The sequence below is a fragment of the Pseudorasbora parva genome, chromosome 11 (assembly GCF_024679245.1).
Source record: "Pseudorasbora parva isolate DD20220531a chromosome 11, ASM2467924v1, whole genome shotgun sequence".
NCBI classification, from domain to species: domain Eukaryota; kingdom Metazoa; phylum Chordata; class Actinopteri; order Cypriniformes; family Gobionidae; genus Pseudorasbora; species Pseudorasbora parva.
Window position 1 is genome coordinate 47553930 of NC_090182.1, and position 14136 is coordinate 47568065.

At 42.9% G+C, this 14136-nt stretch overlaps 1 protein-coding gene across 2 annotated transcripts in view; it reads left to right on the forward strand.

The window, feature by feature from the left end:
• The first annotated feature begins 2394 nt into the window (after positions 1–2394).
• The window catches only part of wdr1 (WD repeat domain 1), a 31458-nt gene continuing 19716 nt past the window's right edge, over positions 2395–14136 (forward strand). Inside the window, exons 1-5 of one of the 2 annotated variants that reach the window (XM_067458152.1) lie at positions 2395–2555; positions 5280–5401; positions 8140–8230; positions 9592–9739; positions 13739–13919. In XM_067458152.1, coding sequence (XP_067314253.1) covers positions 2540–2555; positions 5280–5401; positions 8140–8230; positions 9592–9739; positions 13739–13919 — 558 coding nt within the window. In that variant the 5' untranslated portion in view covers positions 2395–2539. Of the gene's footprint in view, positions 2556–5260; positions 5402–8139; positions 8231–9591; positions 9740–13738; positions 13920–14136 lie in introns of those variants that run through there. The other variant, XM_067458153.1, reaches the window with a different exon arrangement.

A 14136-nucleotide genomic window follows, 5' to 3' on the forward strand; every position in this document is an offset into this window, starting at 1 on the left:
CCGAGTCGAAGCATAGACAGTAAAAGAAATGGACACCGCGACCCCATAGACTTCAGTCAAGGGGGTAATCTAGCGCTCGGAAAGCGTTCCACCCATAGGGTCGGCCATTGCTAACCAAGCCATCACCTGCTGTTAGCATCCCATTGACTCCCATTCATTTTTGAGTCACTTTGACAGTGAATAACTTTACATCTGAGGCGTTTAAAGACTCCATTTGTCCATTGTTTATTTCTAAAGAAACACGACAATGCATAAAAGGCTCCGTTACCTTGTATCTTACACTATCGCCCCGCAGAAGCTGTTTTTGTAAAAATAGGCTAGTGATTGCGTCATAACCAACGCGACTCTGTCGCACAGTTGAGAAATTACCGTATAGACCTGAGGAGACGCTCGCAGGCAATCTTTTACTGTCTATGAGGCCGTCGGGGGGACGTGGAGACATAAAGTCTGATAAAGTCAAGGAGGAAGAATGGGGAGAAGCCCATAGTGAGCCAAAAGCAACGGGAGAAAATATTTAAACAACGGGATTCAGATTTCACTTTCCACAACTACTAGAAGACCTCCAGCTGTCAGACAGGAGGCTCACGTCACATCTACGTCGTCAAGCTCAGTCTGAGCCTGCGTAGTTCGCTCGCCATCAGGAAGTGAGTGCTCCTTTACTGACATAACATTCCACCGTTGACGTCAATGGGATAGCTCTGTCCATTTCTTTTACTGTCTATGACTTTAATGGTGAAAGGTGAAGTCAGTTAGAAGCATCACTTCCTGATGGCTGAGCGAACTGCAGGCTCAGACTGAGCTGTAGATGTGACGTGAGCCTCCTGTCTGACAGCTGTAGGTCTTCTAGTAGTTGTGGAAAGTTAAATCTGAATTACGTTGTTTGAATGTTTTATCCCGTTGCTTTTGTCTCACTATCGGCTTCTCCTTCGACTTTATCAGACTTTATGTCTCCACGTCCCCCCGATTGCTTCATAGACAGTAACTGTGCGTTCACACCGCCGGCGGCGAGAGCGGCAAGGTGGCCGGAAGTCATTAATTTTCAATGGGAGCCGGGCGGCGAGCTCCGGCGAGAGCGGTGCGGCGCGTCTTGGACGATTTGGGCGTCAAGGAGAGTTGAAATCAGCTCAACTTTATGGTAATGAGCTATGACGCGGTTCGGCGCCAACCGGCGGCAACCAGTCAGAATGTAGAAGTGCTCCGCTTGGGAGAAATCCAGAGAATGCAGGCCTGGAAACGTTGGTTACGACCACATTAGTTCCCAAGCAAAATATAAGAGAAGTTGATCATTGCTGTGCGGGTTTCCCTATCATTTATGACGTGATCATTCATAGTGATGTGTAATTTGTTAAGAAGTCGCACAACACTATTTTACAGGCGCTCGTTGTTCAGATATGCTCATGTAAATGTAAATGGACCCATTCACACAACCCAATTTCTGGGTTTGTCCATTTTCAACCCAACTTAGCTTGTTTTTAACCCAGCATTTTTTTTAGAGAGTGTGATCCACCAATAGCAAACATCCATCTAATCAAATTAAAGGGTTAGTTCACCCAAAAATGAAATGTCTGTCATAAACTCCTCTCCACTCATTGATTATGAATTAATTCGCTGATTCATAACCGTTCAAATCTTTATTCACGGATTGAAAACAAACCCGGAAGAGAAGCCAATGCTGAATAAAGTCGTAGTTTTTGTTATTTTTGGACCCAAATGTATTTTGGATGCTTCAAGAGACTCTAATTAACCCACTGATGTCTCATATGGACTACTGTGATGATGTTTTTATTCCCTTTCTGGACATGGACAGTATAGTGTGCATACACTTGCATACGCTCTCGGACTAAATATAAAATATCTTAAACTGTGTGTGAAGATGAGCGGAGGTCTGACGGGTGTGGAGCGACATTAGGGAGACGAGTTAATGACAGACATTTCATTTCTGGGGGAACTAACCCTTTAAATCAAGGGCTCGTTTGTTCTCGTACCTGTCAGTCACCAAGTGCAGTTTTTTATTTTTTTTAAATGTTATTTAAAAGTTTGAAGGTCAGATTAACTATTGCAGCGGTGAATCGTCTTTATATAGCCTACTGATGAGAGTAAAGATGACGTTAAGCCTGCTAAAATAAACTTAAACTGAGTCACATCAACACCATTTCCTTTTTTATTGCAATGATTCCTCATATCTACAGAAATAGTACAGTTCAGTTTATATAGCAAAAAGGATCAGCTGAATGTACATTATTCCCCTTATGGCTGCTAACTTATGTGTTTCACAAAAATACATGAGATATTGATTTTAAGGAAAAACTCCATCATCAAGCGGTTTCTCCCGTGACACGTCACTTCCTGTCGGGCGTGTGCGCGCAGGTCTAATCGAGCCCAAACCGTCTTTACTATATATGGGCAAAGCCGAGCCGTCAGCGCGCCGCCGCCTCTTCCGCGTTCATCGATCAGCCGGTGACGCGCACAGAACCGGACGGACCGACATATAGTCAGCTATTCATTCCTCGTTTGCTCACCGGAGGGAAATAAAGCCGAAATGTCTTACGAGCTGAGTAAGTCCTTTTGTCTGCCTGCTCACTGCGCGCGTGCGTGTGTATGTTAAGAGGAGAGAGAGTGTGTGTGTGTGTGTGTGTTGTAGTGCCTGTTTTACTCTGCTCATATACCATGTTTCTCCAACGAATACTATGGTAAAGCCATTTATTCATGTCCCGAAACGTGGTAGTGTTTGTGTGCGTGTGTCTGAAGCGCTGCGGTTTAATATGTGTGTGTTTTATGTCACTATATGCAGATATGACTGCTAGTCTATGATCTATATCGCTGTTAAACTGTGATTGTGTGACAGGATCAGCCTGACACTGAGCCAACCAATGGCGAGCGTTCGGGGGCGGGGCTAACTGTTTGATAACCAATGGGGGTGTTTGAAAATGCCGTTATTTTTGAGATTTAAAATATTCTTAAAGGTACAGTTCACCCAGAAATTAAACGTTGTCATTAATTACCCGTAAAGGGTTAGTTCCCCCAAAAATGAAATGTCTGTCATTAACTCCTCTCCCTAATGTCGCTCCACACCCGTAAGACCTCCGTTCATCTTCACACACAGTTTAAGATATTTTATATTTAGTCTGAGAGCGTATGCAAGTGTATGCACACTATACTGTCCATGTCCAGAAAGGGAATAAAAACATCATCACAGTAGTCCATATGAGACATCAGTGGGTTAATTAGAGTCTCTTGAAGCATCCAAAATACATTTGGGTCCAAAAATAACAAAAACTACGACTTTATTCAGCATTGGCTTCTCTTCCGCGTTTGTGTTCAATCCTCAAATAAAGATTCAAACGGTTATGAATCAGCGAATCAATTCATGATGTCAAACTGCTGAAATCACGAGACATTGGCGATCCGTTAAACACAAAAGAAGATATTTTGAAGAATGTTACCAATTCACTTCCATAGTAGGAAAAATAATACAGTGGAAGTCAATGGGTGCCGTCAACTGAACGGTTATCAACGTTCTTCAAAATATTGTCTTCATAACAAAAGAAAACAGAAAGAAATTCATACGGATTTGGAACAACATAAGGGTGAGATTTGTGTGTGTGTGTGTGTGTGTGTGAGTGAACTGTCTTTTAACCTGATAACTGCTTCCTCTTCATCAGTAAATCTGAACTGATTGAATTAAAGGTGCAATATGTATGATTGTTGGGTTAAAATAGTCAGAAAACACTAGAGCAGTGTTATTTATTTTTTTGGCTTGTGTACTTCCCAAATGTTTCCAAGAATGTTTGTTTAAATCCATGAAATAAGGGATTTTAAATAGGACTGTGTGTGTGTGTGTGTGTGTCACCTATCAATGACATCATCCCTGCGTGTTATTGTGTAGTAACCATGGCAACACTATCGCCGCTTTAATATCTGATGTGTTTTATTAGACACTGTTTGGATCATTGATGGACAGAAACTAATGATTGTTCTCCAGCTCAGCACAGTTAGTCTTATTGTTTAAATCTGCTGTTGTTGATTTACCGCTCACGCCGCATTCACACGGGGCGTAGGCGTTAACGCTTGACGGAGGGCGTGGCTGAAGCTGGGTGCTGACGCGATCGTCATAGTGACAACAGCCAATCACATTAACTTGCCGCTTGGACCAAAACACAACACAAAAAAGCGCCTTTTTTGGTTGTATGTGCGAGTGCGATTGCCCGTGTAGTTGTTGTCAGCGCACTGCACAGGTGCACGAAGCTGTTAAGTACATAAAATCCCGAAAAAGCGCCGACAGCGGGAAGAATATCATTTAGTGGTCCAGGAGCTGCGTCTGGATTTTTAACGGTCTATGGTCTGGACGGTTCACGGAGCAGTAATGAACGCAATTGGCTAGCGTCTGCTGTAGGATATTTGCATACGGTGATCTGATTGGATGACGCCTGCGCTGGCGCTTGAAAAGTTGAGAATTCTTCAACTTCTGCCGCTTGCAACGCGAGTGAAGCGCCGCGACGGAACCCACAATTCAGTTCGGCAACGGATGATGTCACCCATTCAAAGTAAATGGGAAGCGTTAACGCCTAAGCCCCGTGTGAATGCGGCGTCAGAGTGCCGTGTTTTACCGCCTAATATGATCTCGCTCACCGCAGTGTGAACAAGCGTCTCATAGTAGCATTATAACATCACTGTAACACACTCACATGTGCGATATGATAAAACAGCGCTCCAACACTAGCACGCGCGTGCGCGAGCGTAAGAAGCGGAAGCGGCAGAATAAAAGCTCCGCCCACTCAAGAGTCAAGACACGCCTCTGTGCTGAATAAGAGACGAAAAATTACATACTGTGCCTTTAATAAGGTTGGTGTCTTTCAATAAAAGTAAATACGATCATGTAAAAACATTAGAAGTTTGTTTACTGTAAATCAAATGTGCTGAGCTACTCAATATTTTTATTCTATAATTAAAAAATAATTTGCATTCAAAAAATGCGCATGATACTGTCCATGTCCAGAAAGGGAATAAGTATTTTTTGACCAAAAAAAGTGGAAAAACAGGCATTCATTATAATTCTATTATTTTTCTCGTCATATTGAAATGGATTGATTGGGGAATACTAAGAAGCTTGATCTCTAGCTTTGAAAAATGAATGAGTAGGGTAGTGAGAGATTAATGCTGTTAAACCGCCACACTTGATGCCTTTTACACTTGAATAAATGACTGCAAGTACACTAAAATAACATGTTCAAACTATTTCAGCACTTGAGAATTAATCTGGATGCCGTTTCCTTTTGCAGAGCGCGTGTTTGCCAGCCTGCCGCACATGGAGAGGGGCGTGGCCAAAGTTCTGGGCGGAGACCCCAAAGGGAACAACTTCCTGTACACCAATGGCAAGAGCGTGATCATCAGGAACATCGAGGTGAGATCCTCTTAATGTGCCTTCAGGAGAACAAAATATTATTCTTTAAACTGGAATTTACAAAATGAGATGTTTGTTTTATGCAATTGTTATAGATTCTGTTTTAATAATGCAGTCCTATCGTATTTTGTACATGCAACTTAACTTTAATGCAAATGGGGGAAAAATCAATTTACTGTCAATACTGATGTTGAACTGCAAAAAATGCTCTTATTTAGTTATTTTTTTCTTTGTTTTCCAGTCAAAATATCAAAATATCTCAATCAAGATGCATTTACTAGATCAGTAAAACGACATGAGATATTTTACCTTGTTTTCTGCGGCGAAATATCTAAATGAAGAGAGTTTTTGCTTAAAACAGGCAGAATGATCTGCCAATGGGGTGAGAGAAATAATCTGATTTCTGATTGGGACGGAAACAAGAAACAAGATTTCAATCAGAATTAAGATTATTTTTCTCACTGCATTGGCAGATCATTTTGCCTGTTTTAAGCAAAAACTCACTTGAGCATTTTTTGCAGTGTATTAATTATATTATTGACCTGAGAGCACAATAGTTTTGCTACAAAACTTTACTTCTACAAAATTATCAGTAAATAAGTGCATCAGGTGTGTTTGGCAGCCTAACAGAACCACACTGAAAGCTCTTCTTTTTTTTGTTGAGATGGGAAGCACGAATTTGGAGAACAACTCGTTTAGAAATATGGCTTTATTTTTTCTCTCTCAGTTTTAAAGTGAAGCATGTTTTGGAAATTGGGCTGTAACATCGCGACATAAAAATGTGCCGATATGTATCATTGATGGAAACGATATGATTCGAGATATAGAGATGTTTAATCCAAGTCTCGGATTACTGTAGTATTCCTAATTATAAGGTATAACTCGCCCACATTTACAAATGTAAACGGTCATCATGAACTCACCATCATGCCGTTTTTCATTTAACTTCAGAACACAAATGAAGATCTTCTTTATCTGAGGGATTTCTGTCCCTCCATTTAAAGGCCATTACTCCTCTCAGACTTAAAAGATCTAAAAAAAGTCAAAGGCATCGTAAAAATATCTAATCGAGTGTCTAATCGGAACCCAAGTCTTCTGTAGAGACACGAGCGACGGCTAGTGATGAGCAGATTTACTCATACTGTAATAAACACCTTGACGTTTGAGAAAACAACACGAGAGAGTAAATGCAGAATTAAAGTTCAAGATGAGCATGATTTACAGTTTGAGACGAGCGGCCATTCTGACGAGCTGTGACGGATCGCATTGATCATCTGAAGCACACACACTCCTCAAAGTCAAAGCGCAAACATCATTTAAATCACCAGAGCACATTTAGTTTTAGGAGTACTGTTGTTCAAAGCTTTTAGATGGTTTATTCTTAGGGTGCGTTCACACTTGTCATGTTTGGTTCGATTAAAACGAACCCTGGTGCGGTTGCTCGTTTAGTGCGGTTCATTTGAACACATGTGAACGCTGCCATCCGAACCCTGGTGCACACCAAACCAGCGGACCAAGACCGATAAAAAGACGGGTCTCGGTCCGCTTCCAAACCAACTCTGGTGCGGTTCGACTGATATATGAACGCAACACGGACCAAAGACATGTAAACGGACCAAAAACCGGACGTAATGTCACAAGATGCGACGCATAATGCAGCTGATTTAACGACGCGGAAAGATCTGTGTATCCAAAATGAGTAACTTTAACGTTAGAGGGCAAACGTAGAGCAACGAGGAAGAGCCTTATCAATATTTGGTCTGACGAGCATGTTTCGAAAATGCTAGAAAAAACGCACAAAAAGCACACCTGGCTCTTCTCATCAAAGTTCCTGTGTTGGCCATTATTAGCAGGTGCAGACGACAGAACGGCCGTCTCTGTTCTGCACAACGGAGGGAATCCTGCTGCTGTTTTAAATGTTTTGAACATTTTATGAGCTCTTCATGAGTTCCCAGCGGGTAAAAATAATGCCATATGTGCACACATAAAATGCCCGCGCGTGTAATCCGCACACAGCGTTGTTTTGAATGTTCAGTAAGCAGCTCCTACGTCATATAAGCCGACCAATCAGGTTGTTACCGTCTCCTTATGCCTTTGGTTCGGTAACTTTAGGTTTCCTGTTAAAAATGCCCGTGTGAACGCTACGCGGACCAGGACTATTATGTTTTTTTTTTTTTTTTTGTCCGGACCAAACGAACCGAACTACAAGTGTGAACGCACCCTTATAGTGCTTTTATATCAGGAGAGAGAAAATAAGTTTACCGATTCAGTGACATTATTACATTAAAGGACTATATATAATGTTGAATATGATGCAGTGGGGAAAATGTGTGGGTCCTGATAATAATACACAAATAATATTATTTTAATAATAATAAGGTAAAAAAACTCTTTTTATTGGCTTATAATATCAGGATGCGTATCGTAAGTTCAGTATTGTAATATATATTGAATCGTGAATTGCATATAAAAAATGAGTATGCTCTTCCGCTCAATAGACCCTTTTCATATTTCCAGGTCTCTTAGAGTGGAAGTTGTCTTAAGCCCGATTTGGACGGTAATTGTTTCTCGTGTGGTCATAAGGTACTTTCATAATTTACAGGGGCTAGTCTGTGATTTCATTGCTGTCCAAACCCATAATGTCTGTCCAATCGCGGTCAGTCATTTGAACTATGCCCGTTGATCACGCCTCTATATAAATAAAGTTGACTTGACTCTCTTCTAAACCTGTCCTCCAGAACCCTGCGATCGCAGACATCTACACTGAGCATCCGCATCAGGTTATCGTGGCCAAATATTCTCCCAGCGGATTCTACATCGCCTCAGGCGGTAAGTGCCGTCACGTCTGATCTCCGGCTATTTTTCCCGCTCTTTCTCCCGCTCTTCCCTGTTTCTCCCGCTCTTTCTCTCGTTCTTCCCTTTTCCCCCGTTCTACCATGTTTCTCCCGCTCTTCCATGTTTTTCCCGCTCTTCCATGTTTTTCCCGCTCTTTCTCCCGTTCTTCCCTTTTCCCCCGTTCTTCCCTGTTTCTCCCGTTCTTCCCTGTTTTTCCCGTTCTTCCCATCTGATCTCTTCGCTCTTTCTCCCGCTCTTCCATTTTTTTCCCACTCTTTCTCCCGTTCTTCCCTTTTCCCCCGTTCTTCCCTGTTTCTCCTGCTCTTCCATGTTTTTCTTGCTCTTTCTCCCGTTCTTCCCTTTTCCCCCGTTCTTCCCTGTTTCTCCGCGCTTCTGTTTTTCCCGTTCTTCCCATCTGATCTCTTCGCTCTTTCTCCCGCTCTTCCATGTTTTTCCCGCTCTTTCCCCCGTTCTTCCCTTTCCCCCCGTTCTTCCCTGTTTCTCCCGTTCTTCCCTTTTCCCCCGTTCTTCCCTGTTTCTCCCGCTCTTCTCTGTTTTTCCCGCTCTTTCTCCCGTTCTTCCCTTTTCCCCCATTCTTCCCTGTTTCTCCCGCTCTTCTCTGTTTTTCCCGCTCTTTCTCCCGTTCTTCCCTTTTCCCCCATTCTTCCCTGTTTCTCCCGCTCTTCTCTGTTTTTCCCGTTCTTCCCATCTGATCTCTTCGCTCTTTCTCCCGCTCTTCCATGTTTCTCCCGCTCTTCCCTGTTTCTCCCGCTCTTCCATGTTTTTCCCGCTCTCTCCCGTTCTTCCCTTTTCCCCCGTTCTTCCCTGTTTCTCCCGCTCTTCCCTGTTTCTCCCGCTCTTCCATGTTTTTCCCGCTCTTTCTCCCGTTCTTCCCTTTTCCCCCGTTCTTCCCTGTTTCTCCCGCTCTTCCATGTTTTTCCCGCTCTTTCCCCCGTTCTTCCCTTTTCCCCCGTTCTTCCCTGTTTCTCCCGCTCTTCCCTGTTTCTCCCGCTCTTCCCTGTTTCTCCCGCTCTTCCATGTTTTTCCCGCTCTTTCTCCCGTTCTTCCCTTTTCCCCCATTCTTCCCTGTTTCTCCCGCTCTTCTCTGTTTTTCCCGCTCTTTCTCCCGTTCTTCCCTTTTCCCCCATTCTTCCCTGTTTCTCCCGCTCTTCTCTGTTTTTCCTGTTCTTCCCATCTGATCTCTTCGCTCTTTCTCCCGCTCTTCCCTGTTTTTCCCGCTCTTTCTCCCGTTCTTCCCTTTTCCCACGCTCTTCCCTGTTTCTCCCGCTCTTCCCTGTTTTTCTGTTATTCCATGTTTTTCCCGTGCTTCAATGTTTCTCCTTTTTCCCGTGCAGATGTGTCTGGGAAAATCCGCATCTGGGACACCACGCAGAAGGAGCATATTCTGAAGTACGAGTACCAGCCCTTCGGAGGCAAGATTAAGGACATCGCCTGGACTGAAGACAGCAAGAGGATCGCTGTAGTGGGGGAGGGCCGAGAGAAGTGAGTGACACACACACACACACACACTGAGTGAGCAGGGTTGGAGTACTTGACACCAGTCTTAAAGGGTTAGTTCACCCCAAAGGGAAATGTCTGTCATTAACTCCTCTCCCTAATGTCGCTCCACACCCGTAAGACCTCCGTTCATCTTCACACACAGTTTAAGATATTTTATATTTAGTCTGAGAGCGTATGCAAGTGTATGCACACTATACTGTCCATGTCCAGAAAGGGAATAAAAACATCATCACAGTAGTCCATATGTAGGGTTGGGCATCGAGAACCGGTTCTAACTTGGAATCGTTTAGAAAAATTATTTTCGGTTCCGATCTTCGGTTCCAAGCGCGCAAGTTTTGGTTTCCATGGCCACCTGATTTCCGGTGCTTGCGCGCCCGCTTGTTCTTTTAGTCATGGAAGCCCGGTAAGCGGCTCTGAAGTGTGGATTTATTTCACTTTTAAAAGCCTGGGTCGGCACAGTGCAACTAGTGTTGTCAAAAATATCGATACTTGAATATCTGAAAAGATATGATAGCCTGCTCAGCCTACACAATCCATCCCAGCTGCTCTCCTCTCCTCTCCTCTCCTCTCCTCTCCTCTCCTCTCCTCTCCTCTCCTCTCCTCTCCTCTCCTCTCCTCTCCTCTCCTCTCCTCTCCTCTCCTCTCCTCTCCTCTCCTCTCCTCTCCTCTCCTCTCCTCTCCTCTCCTCTCCTCTCCTCTCCTCTCCTCTCCTCTCCTCTCCTCTCCTCTCCTCTCCTCTCCTCTCCTCTCTGACCGACAGCGAGTTGACACGCAGCCGCATATTCTCACTCAGCCGGTTAACCTCTGAACACGACGGACGCGCGTTCTGCTGGACTTTTCCTTACGACAGCGTGTTAGTGTTAGTGTGTGTGATCGGTCTGAATTTGCACATAATTCTACGAATCCCCGCAGATTTCAAGCTCACATCTGAAGCGCACACACACACAGCCTACCGTAATAAAGCCGCCCCTGACATACAAGTGCAAATATTCGCTTCTTTTTCCAGCTTATTATTGGTCAAATACACTCAAACTAATTCTCAGTGCACATTTTGAACAGTATGTAAACACAGTCTTAAACAATTCAGGAAGAAATGAAGAATGAGTAACAGGAGCAGTGTTCAGGATCCATGAGTGCGGCAGTTCTTAAAGGGACAGCAGTCATTTGTTATTCAAAGTCAAACTATAAAAAGACAAACGATCACACGGCTCTTGACTGATCAACTTGTGTAACTTTAAAGGTTTTATATGAAACTATTAAATTTTTTGCAAAAAACATTATCCAATGTTATTTTAAATTTATTTAGCCACTTTGCGTTTTTTTTATTCAGTTTCTTACCTGAATGAAAAAATAAAGCAGTGTATTTAATTTATATCTTTTATTCTATTGTATTTATTTGTGCTATTTTTTGTAATATGTATCTTTGTTTATTCAATTTACCATTCAAAATCAAGCTTACTTGTGCTATGTGTAAACTATTGCAACACAATTACCCCGTTGTAAAAAATACATTGAGTTAACAAATATTTGTGAGATCATTTTAATAGTAATTGATCAATGTTTATATATGAGAAAAATCTTTATCATATAAAGTGATCTCTTCAGAAGAAATGTTTGATTGCCTAGACTTTCAAAAGACAGACAAAAAAAAAAAAATTATATAAAAAATATCTAATTGACAGTATATGCAGCGTTTTCCCCCCCCCGTTGTATTGAAAATAGCATTGAATATCGACGTGACATGTTTTGACTCCACCCCTCAAAGAATCGGAATCGAGAATCGAAAAGAACCGGAATCGAAAGTAAGAATCAGAATCGGAATCAGAATCGTTCAAATCAAAACGATGCCCAACCCTATCCATATGAGACATCAGTGGGTTAATTAGTCTCTTGAAGCATCCAAAATACATTTGGGTCCAAAAATAACAAAAACTACGACTTTATTCAGCGTTGGCTTCTCTTCCGCGTTTGTGTTCAATCCTCAAATAAAGATTCAAACGGTTATGAGTCAGTGAATTGATTCATGATTCGGATCGTGTGTCAAACTGCTGAAATCACGAGACATTGGCGATCCGAATCATGAATCAATACTACTTTGATGATAAAGTGATGGTTTCTTGTTTTTTTTCTAGGCTTGGTTTGTGTTTATGGGGCGCAGTATAACATGTCTTAATACTTCTTCTTTTTTAAACACCGTATTTTTCTTCTATTCTCCCTTTATTCCACACCTGTATTTTTATTGGCTGAAGCACAGGTTAAGGCTACGCCCCTTCCCATTATGGCCAGAAGTCACATCTGCGGAGACTAGCGAGGTTTTATGATGTCACCAACCCAGGAAGAAACTCGTTGTAGTCCAAACCGGCCATTTTTGTAGGCAATAAACTGCCGTAACTTTAAAAGACAATATCTCCGTTTGCAGTGAACTTTCAGCGCTGAAACTTTGCAGAGACTGTTTATGCTCAAGCAGCGACATTACACACTAACTAAAGTTACACAAGTCAAATCACAGCAACACACCTTTAAATATACAGTGAGGAAAATAAGTATTTGAACACTCTGCTTTTTTGCAAGTTGTCCCACTTAGAAATCATGGAGGGGTCTGAAAATGTCATCGTAATTTCATGTCCACTGTGAGAGACATAATCTGAAAAAAAAAATCACAATATATATATATATATTGTAAACTATTTATTTGTATGATACAGCTGCAAATAAGTATTTGAACACCTGAGAAAATCATTGTTAATATTTGGTACAGTAGCCTTTGTTTGCGTTTCCAGAGGTCAAGCGTTTGCTGTAGTTCTTCAGCAGGTTTGCACTGCAGGAGAGATTCTGGCCCACTCCTCCACGTCGCTGAGAAACACTGAGTTTGAGCTCCTCCAAAGATCCTCTATTGGGTTTAGGTCTGGAGATGGGCTAGGCCACGGCAGAACCTTGGTATGCTTCATACAGAGACACTCTTGGTTATCCTGGCTGTGCTTCGGGTCATTGTCATGTTGGAAGACCCAGCCTCGACCCATCTTCAATGCTCTAACTGAGGGAAGGAGGTTGCTCCCCAAAATCTGGCAATACATGGCCCCGGTCATCCTCTCCTTATACAGTGCAGTCTCCCTGTCCCATGTGCAGAAAAACACCCCCACAGCATGATGCTGCCACCCCCATGCTTCACAATAGGGATGGTGTTCTTGGGATGGTACTCATCGTTCTTCTTCCTCCAAACACCTTTAGTGGAATTATGACCAAAAGGTTCTATTTTGGTCTCATCTGACCACATGACTGTCTCCCGTGACTCCTCTAGATCATCCAAATGGTCATTGGCAAACTTAAGACGGGCCTGGACATGTGCTGGTTTAAGGGGAACCTTCCGTGCCATGCATGATTTCAAACCATGATGTCTGAGTGTATTACCAAGAGTAACATTGGAAACGGTGGTCCCAGCTCTTCTCAGGTCATTGGCCAGCTCCTCCGTGTAGTTTGGGCTGATTTCTCACCTTAGGATCATTGAGACCCACGAGGTGAGATCTTGCATAGAGCCCCAATCCGAGGGGATTGACAGTCATGTTTAGCTTTTTCTATTTTCTAATGATTGCCCCAACAGTGGACCTTTTTTCACCGAGCTGCTTGGCCATTTCCCCTTTCCAGCCTTGTGGAGGTGTACGATTGTGTGTCTCGTGTCTTTGGACAGCTCTTTGGTCTTGGCCATGTTAGTAGTTGGACTCTTGCTGATTGTATGGGGTGGACAGGTGTCTTTATTAGCTGACGACCTCAAACAGGAGCATCTAATTTAGGATAATAAATGGAGTGGAGGTGGACATTTTAAAGGCAGACTAACAGGTCTTTGAGGGTCAGAATTCTAGTATATCTATCTATCGATCGATCGATCGATCGATCGATCGATCGATCGAGGTCTGGTCTTGGTTTAGGTGGTCTTGACCCCCAGCCGGCCCAAAGCAAGCTCGCTGACTGTGTGTGTGTGTGCAGGTTCGGAGCGGTCTTCCTCTGGGATACGGGCTCATCCGTCGGAGAGATTGTGGGTCACAGTAAGATCATCAACAGTGTGGACATTAAGCAGACACGGCCGTATCGTCTGGTCACGGGCAGCGACGATAACTGCACCACTTTCCTGGAAGGGCCGCCTTTCAAGTTCAAATGCACCATGAGCGTAAGTGAAGCTGGATTTTTTTAATCATGTGTGTTTTGTACGCTCGGGTCATAAATACGCATTTATTGTGTTAACCTGGGTTGTAAAGTGGCACCTCCTGCACTGCAAAAAAATGCTCTTCTTATTTAGTGTTTTTTTTTTTCTTGTCCAAATATCTACAAATTCTTAAATCAAGATGCATTTACTAGATAAGTCAAATGACATGATATTTTTGCTT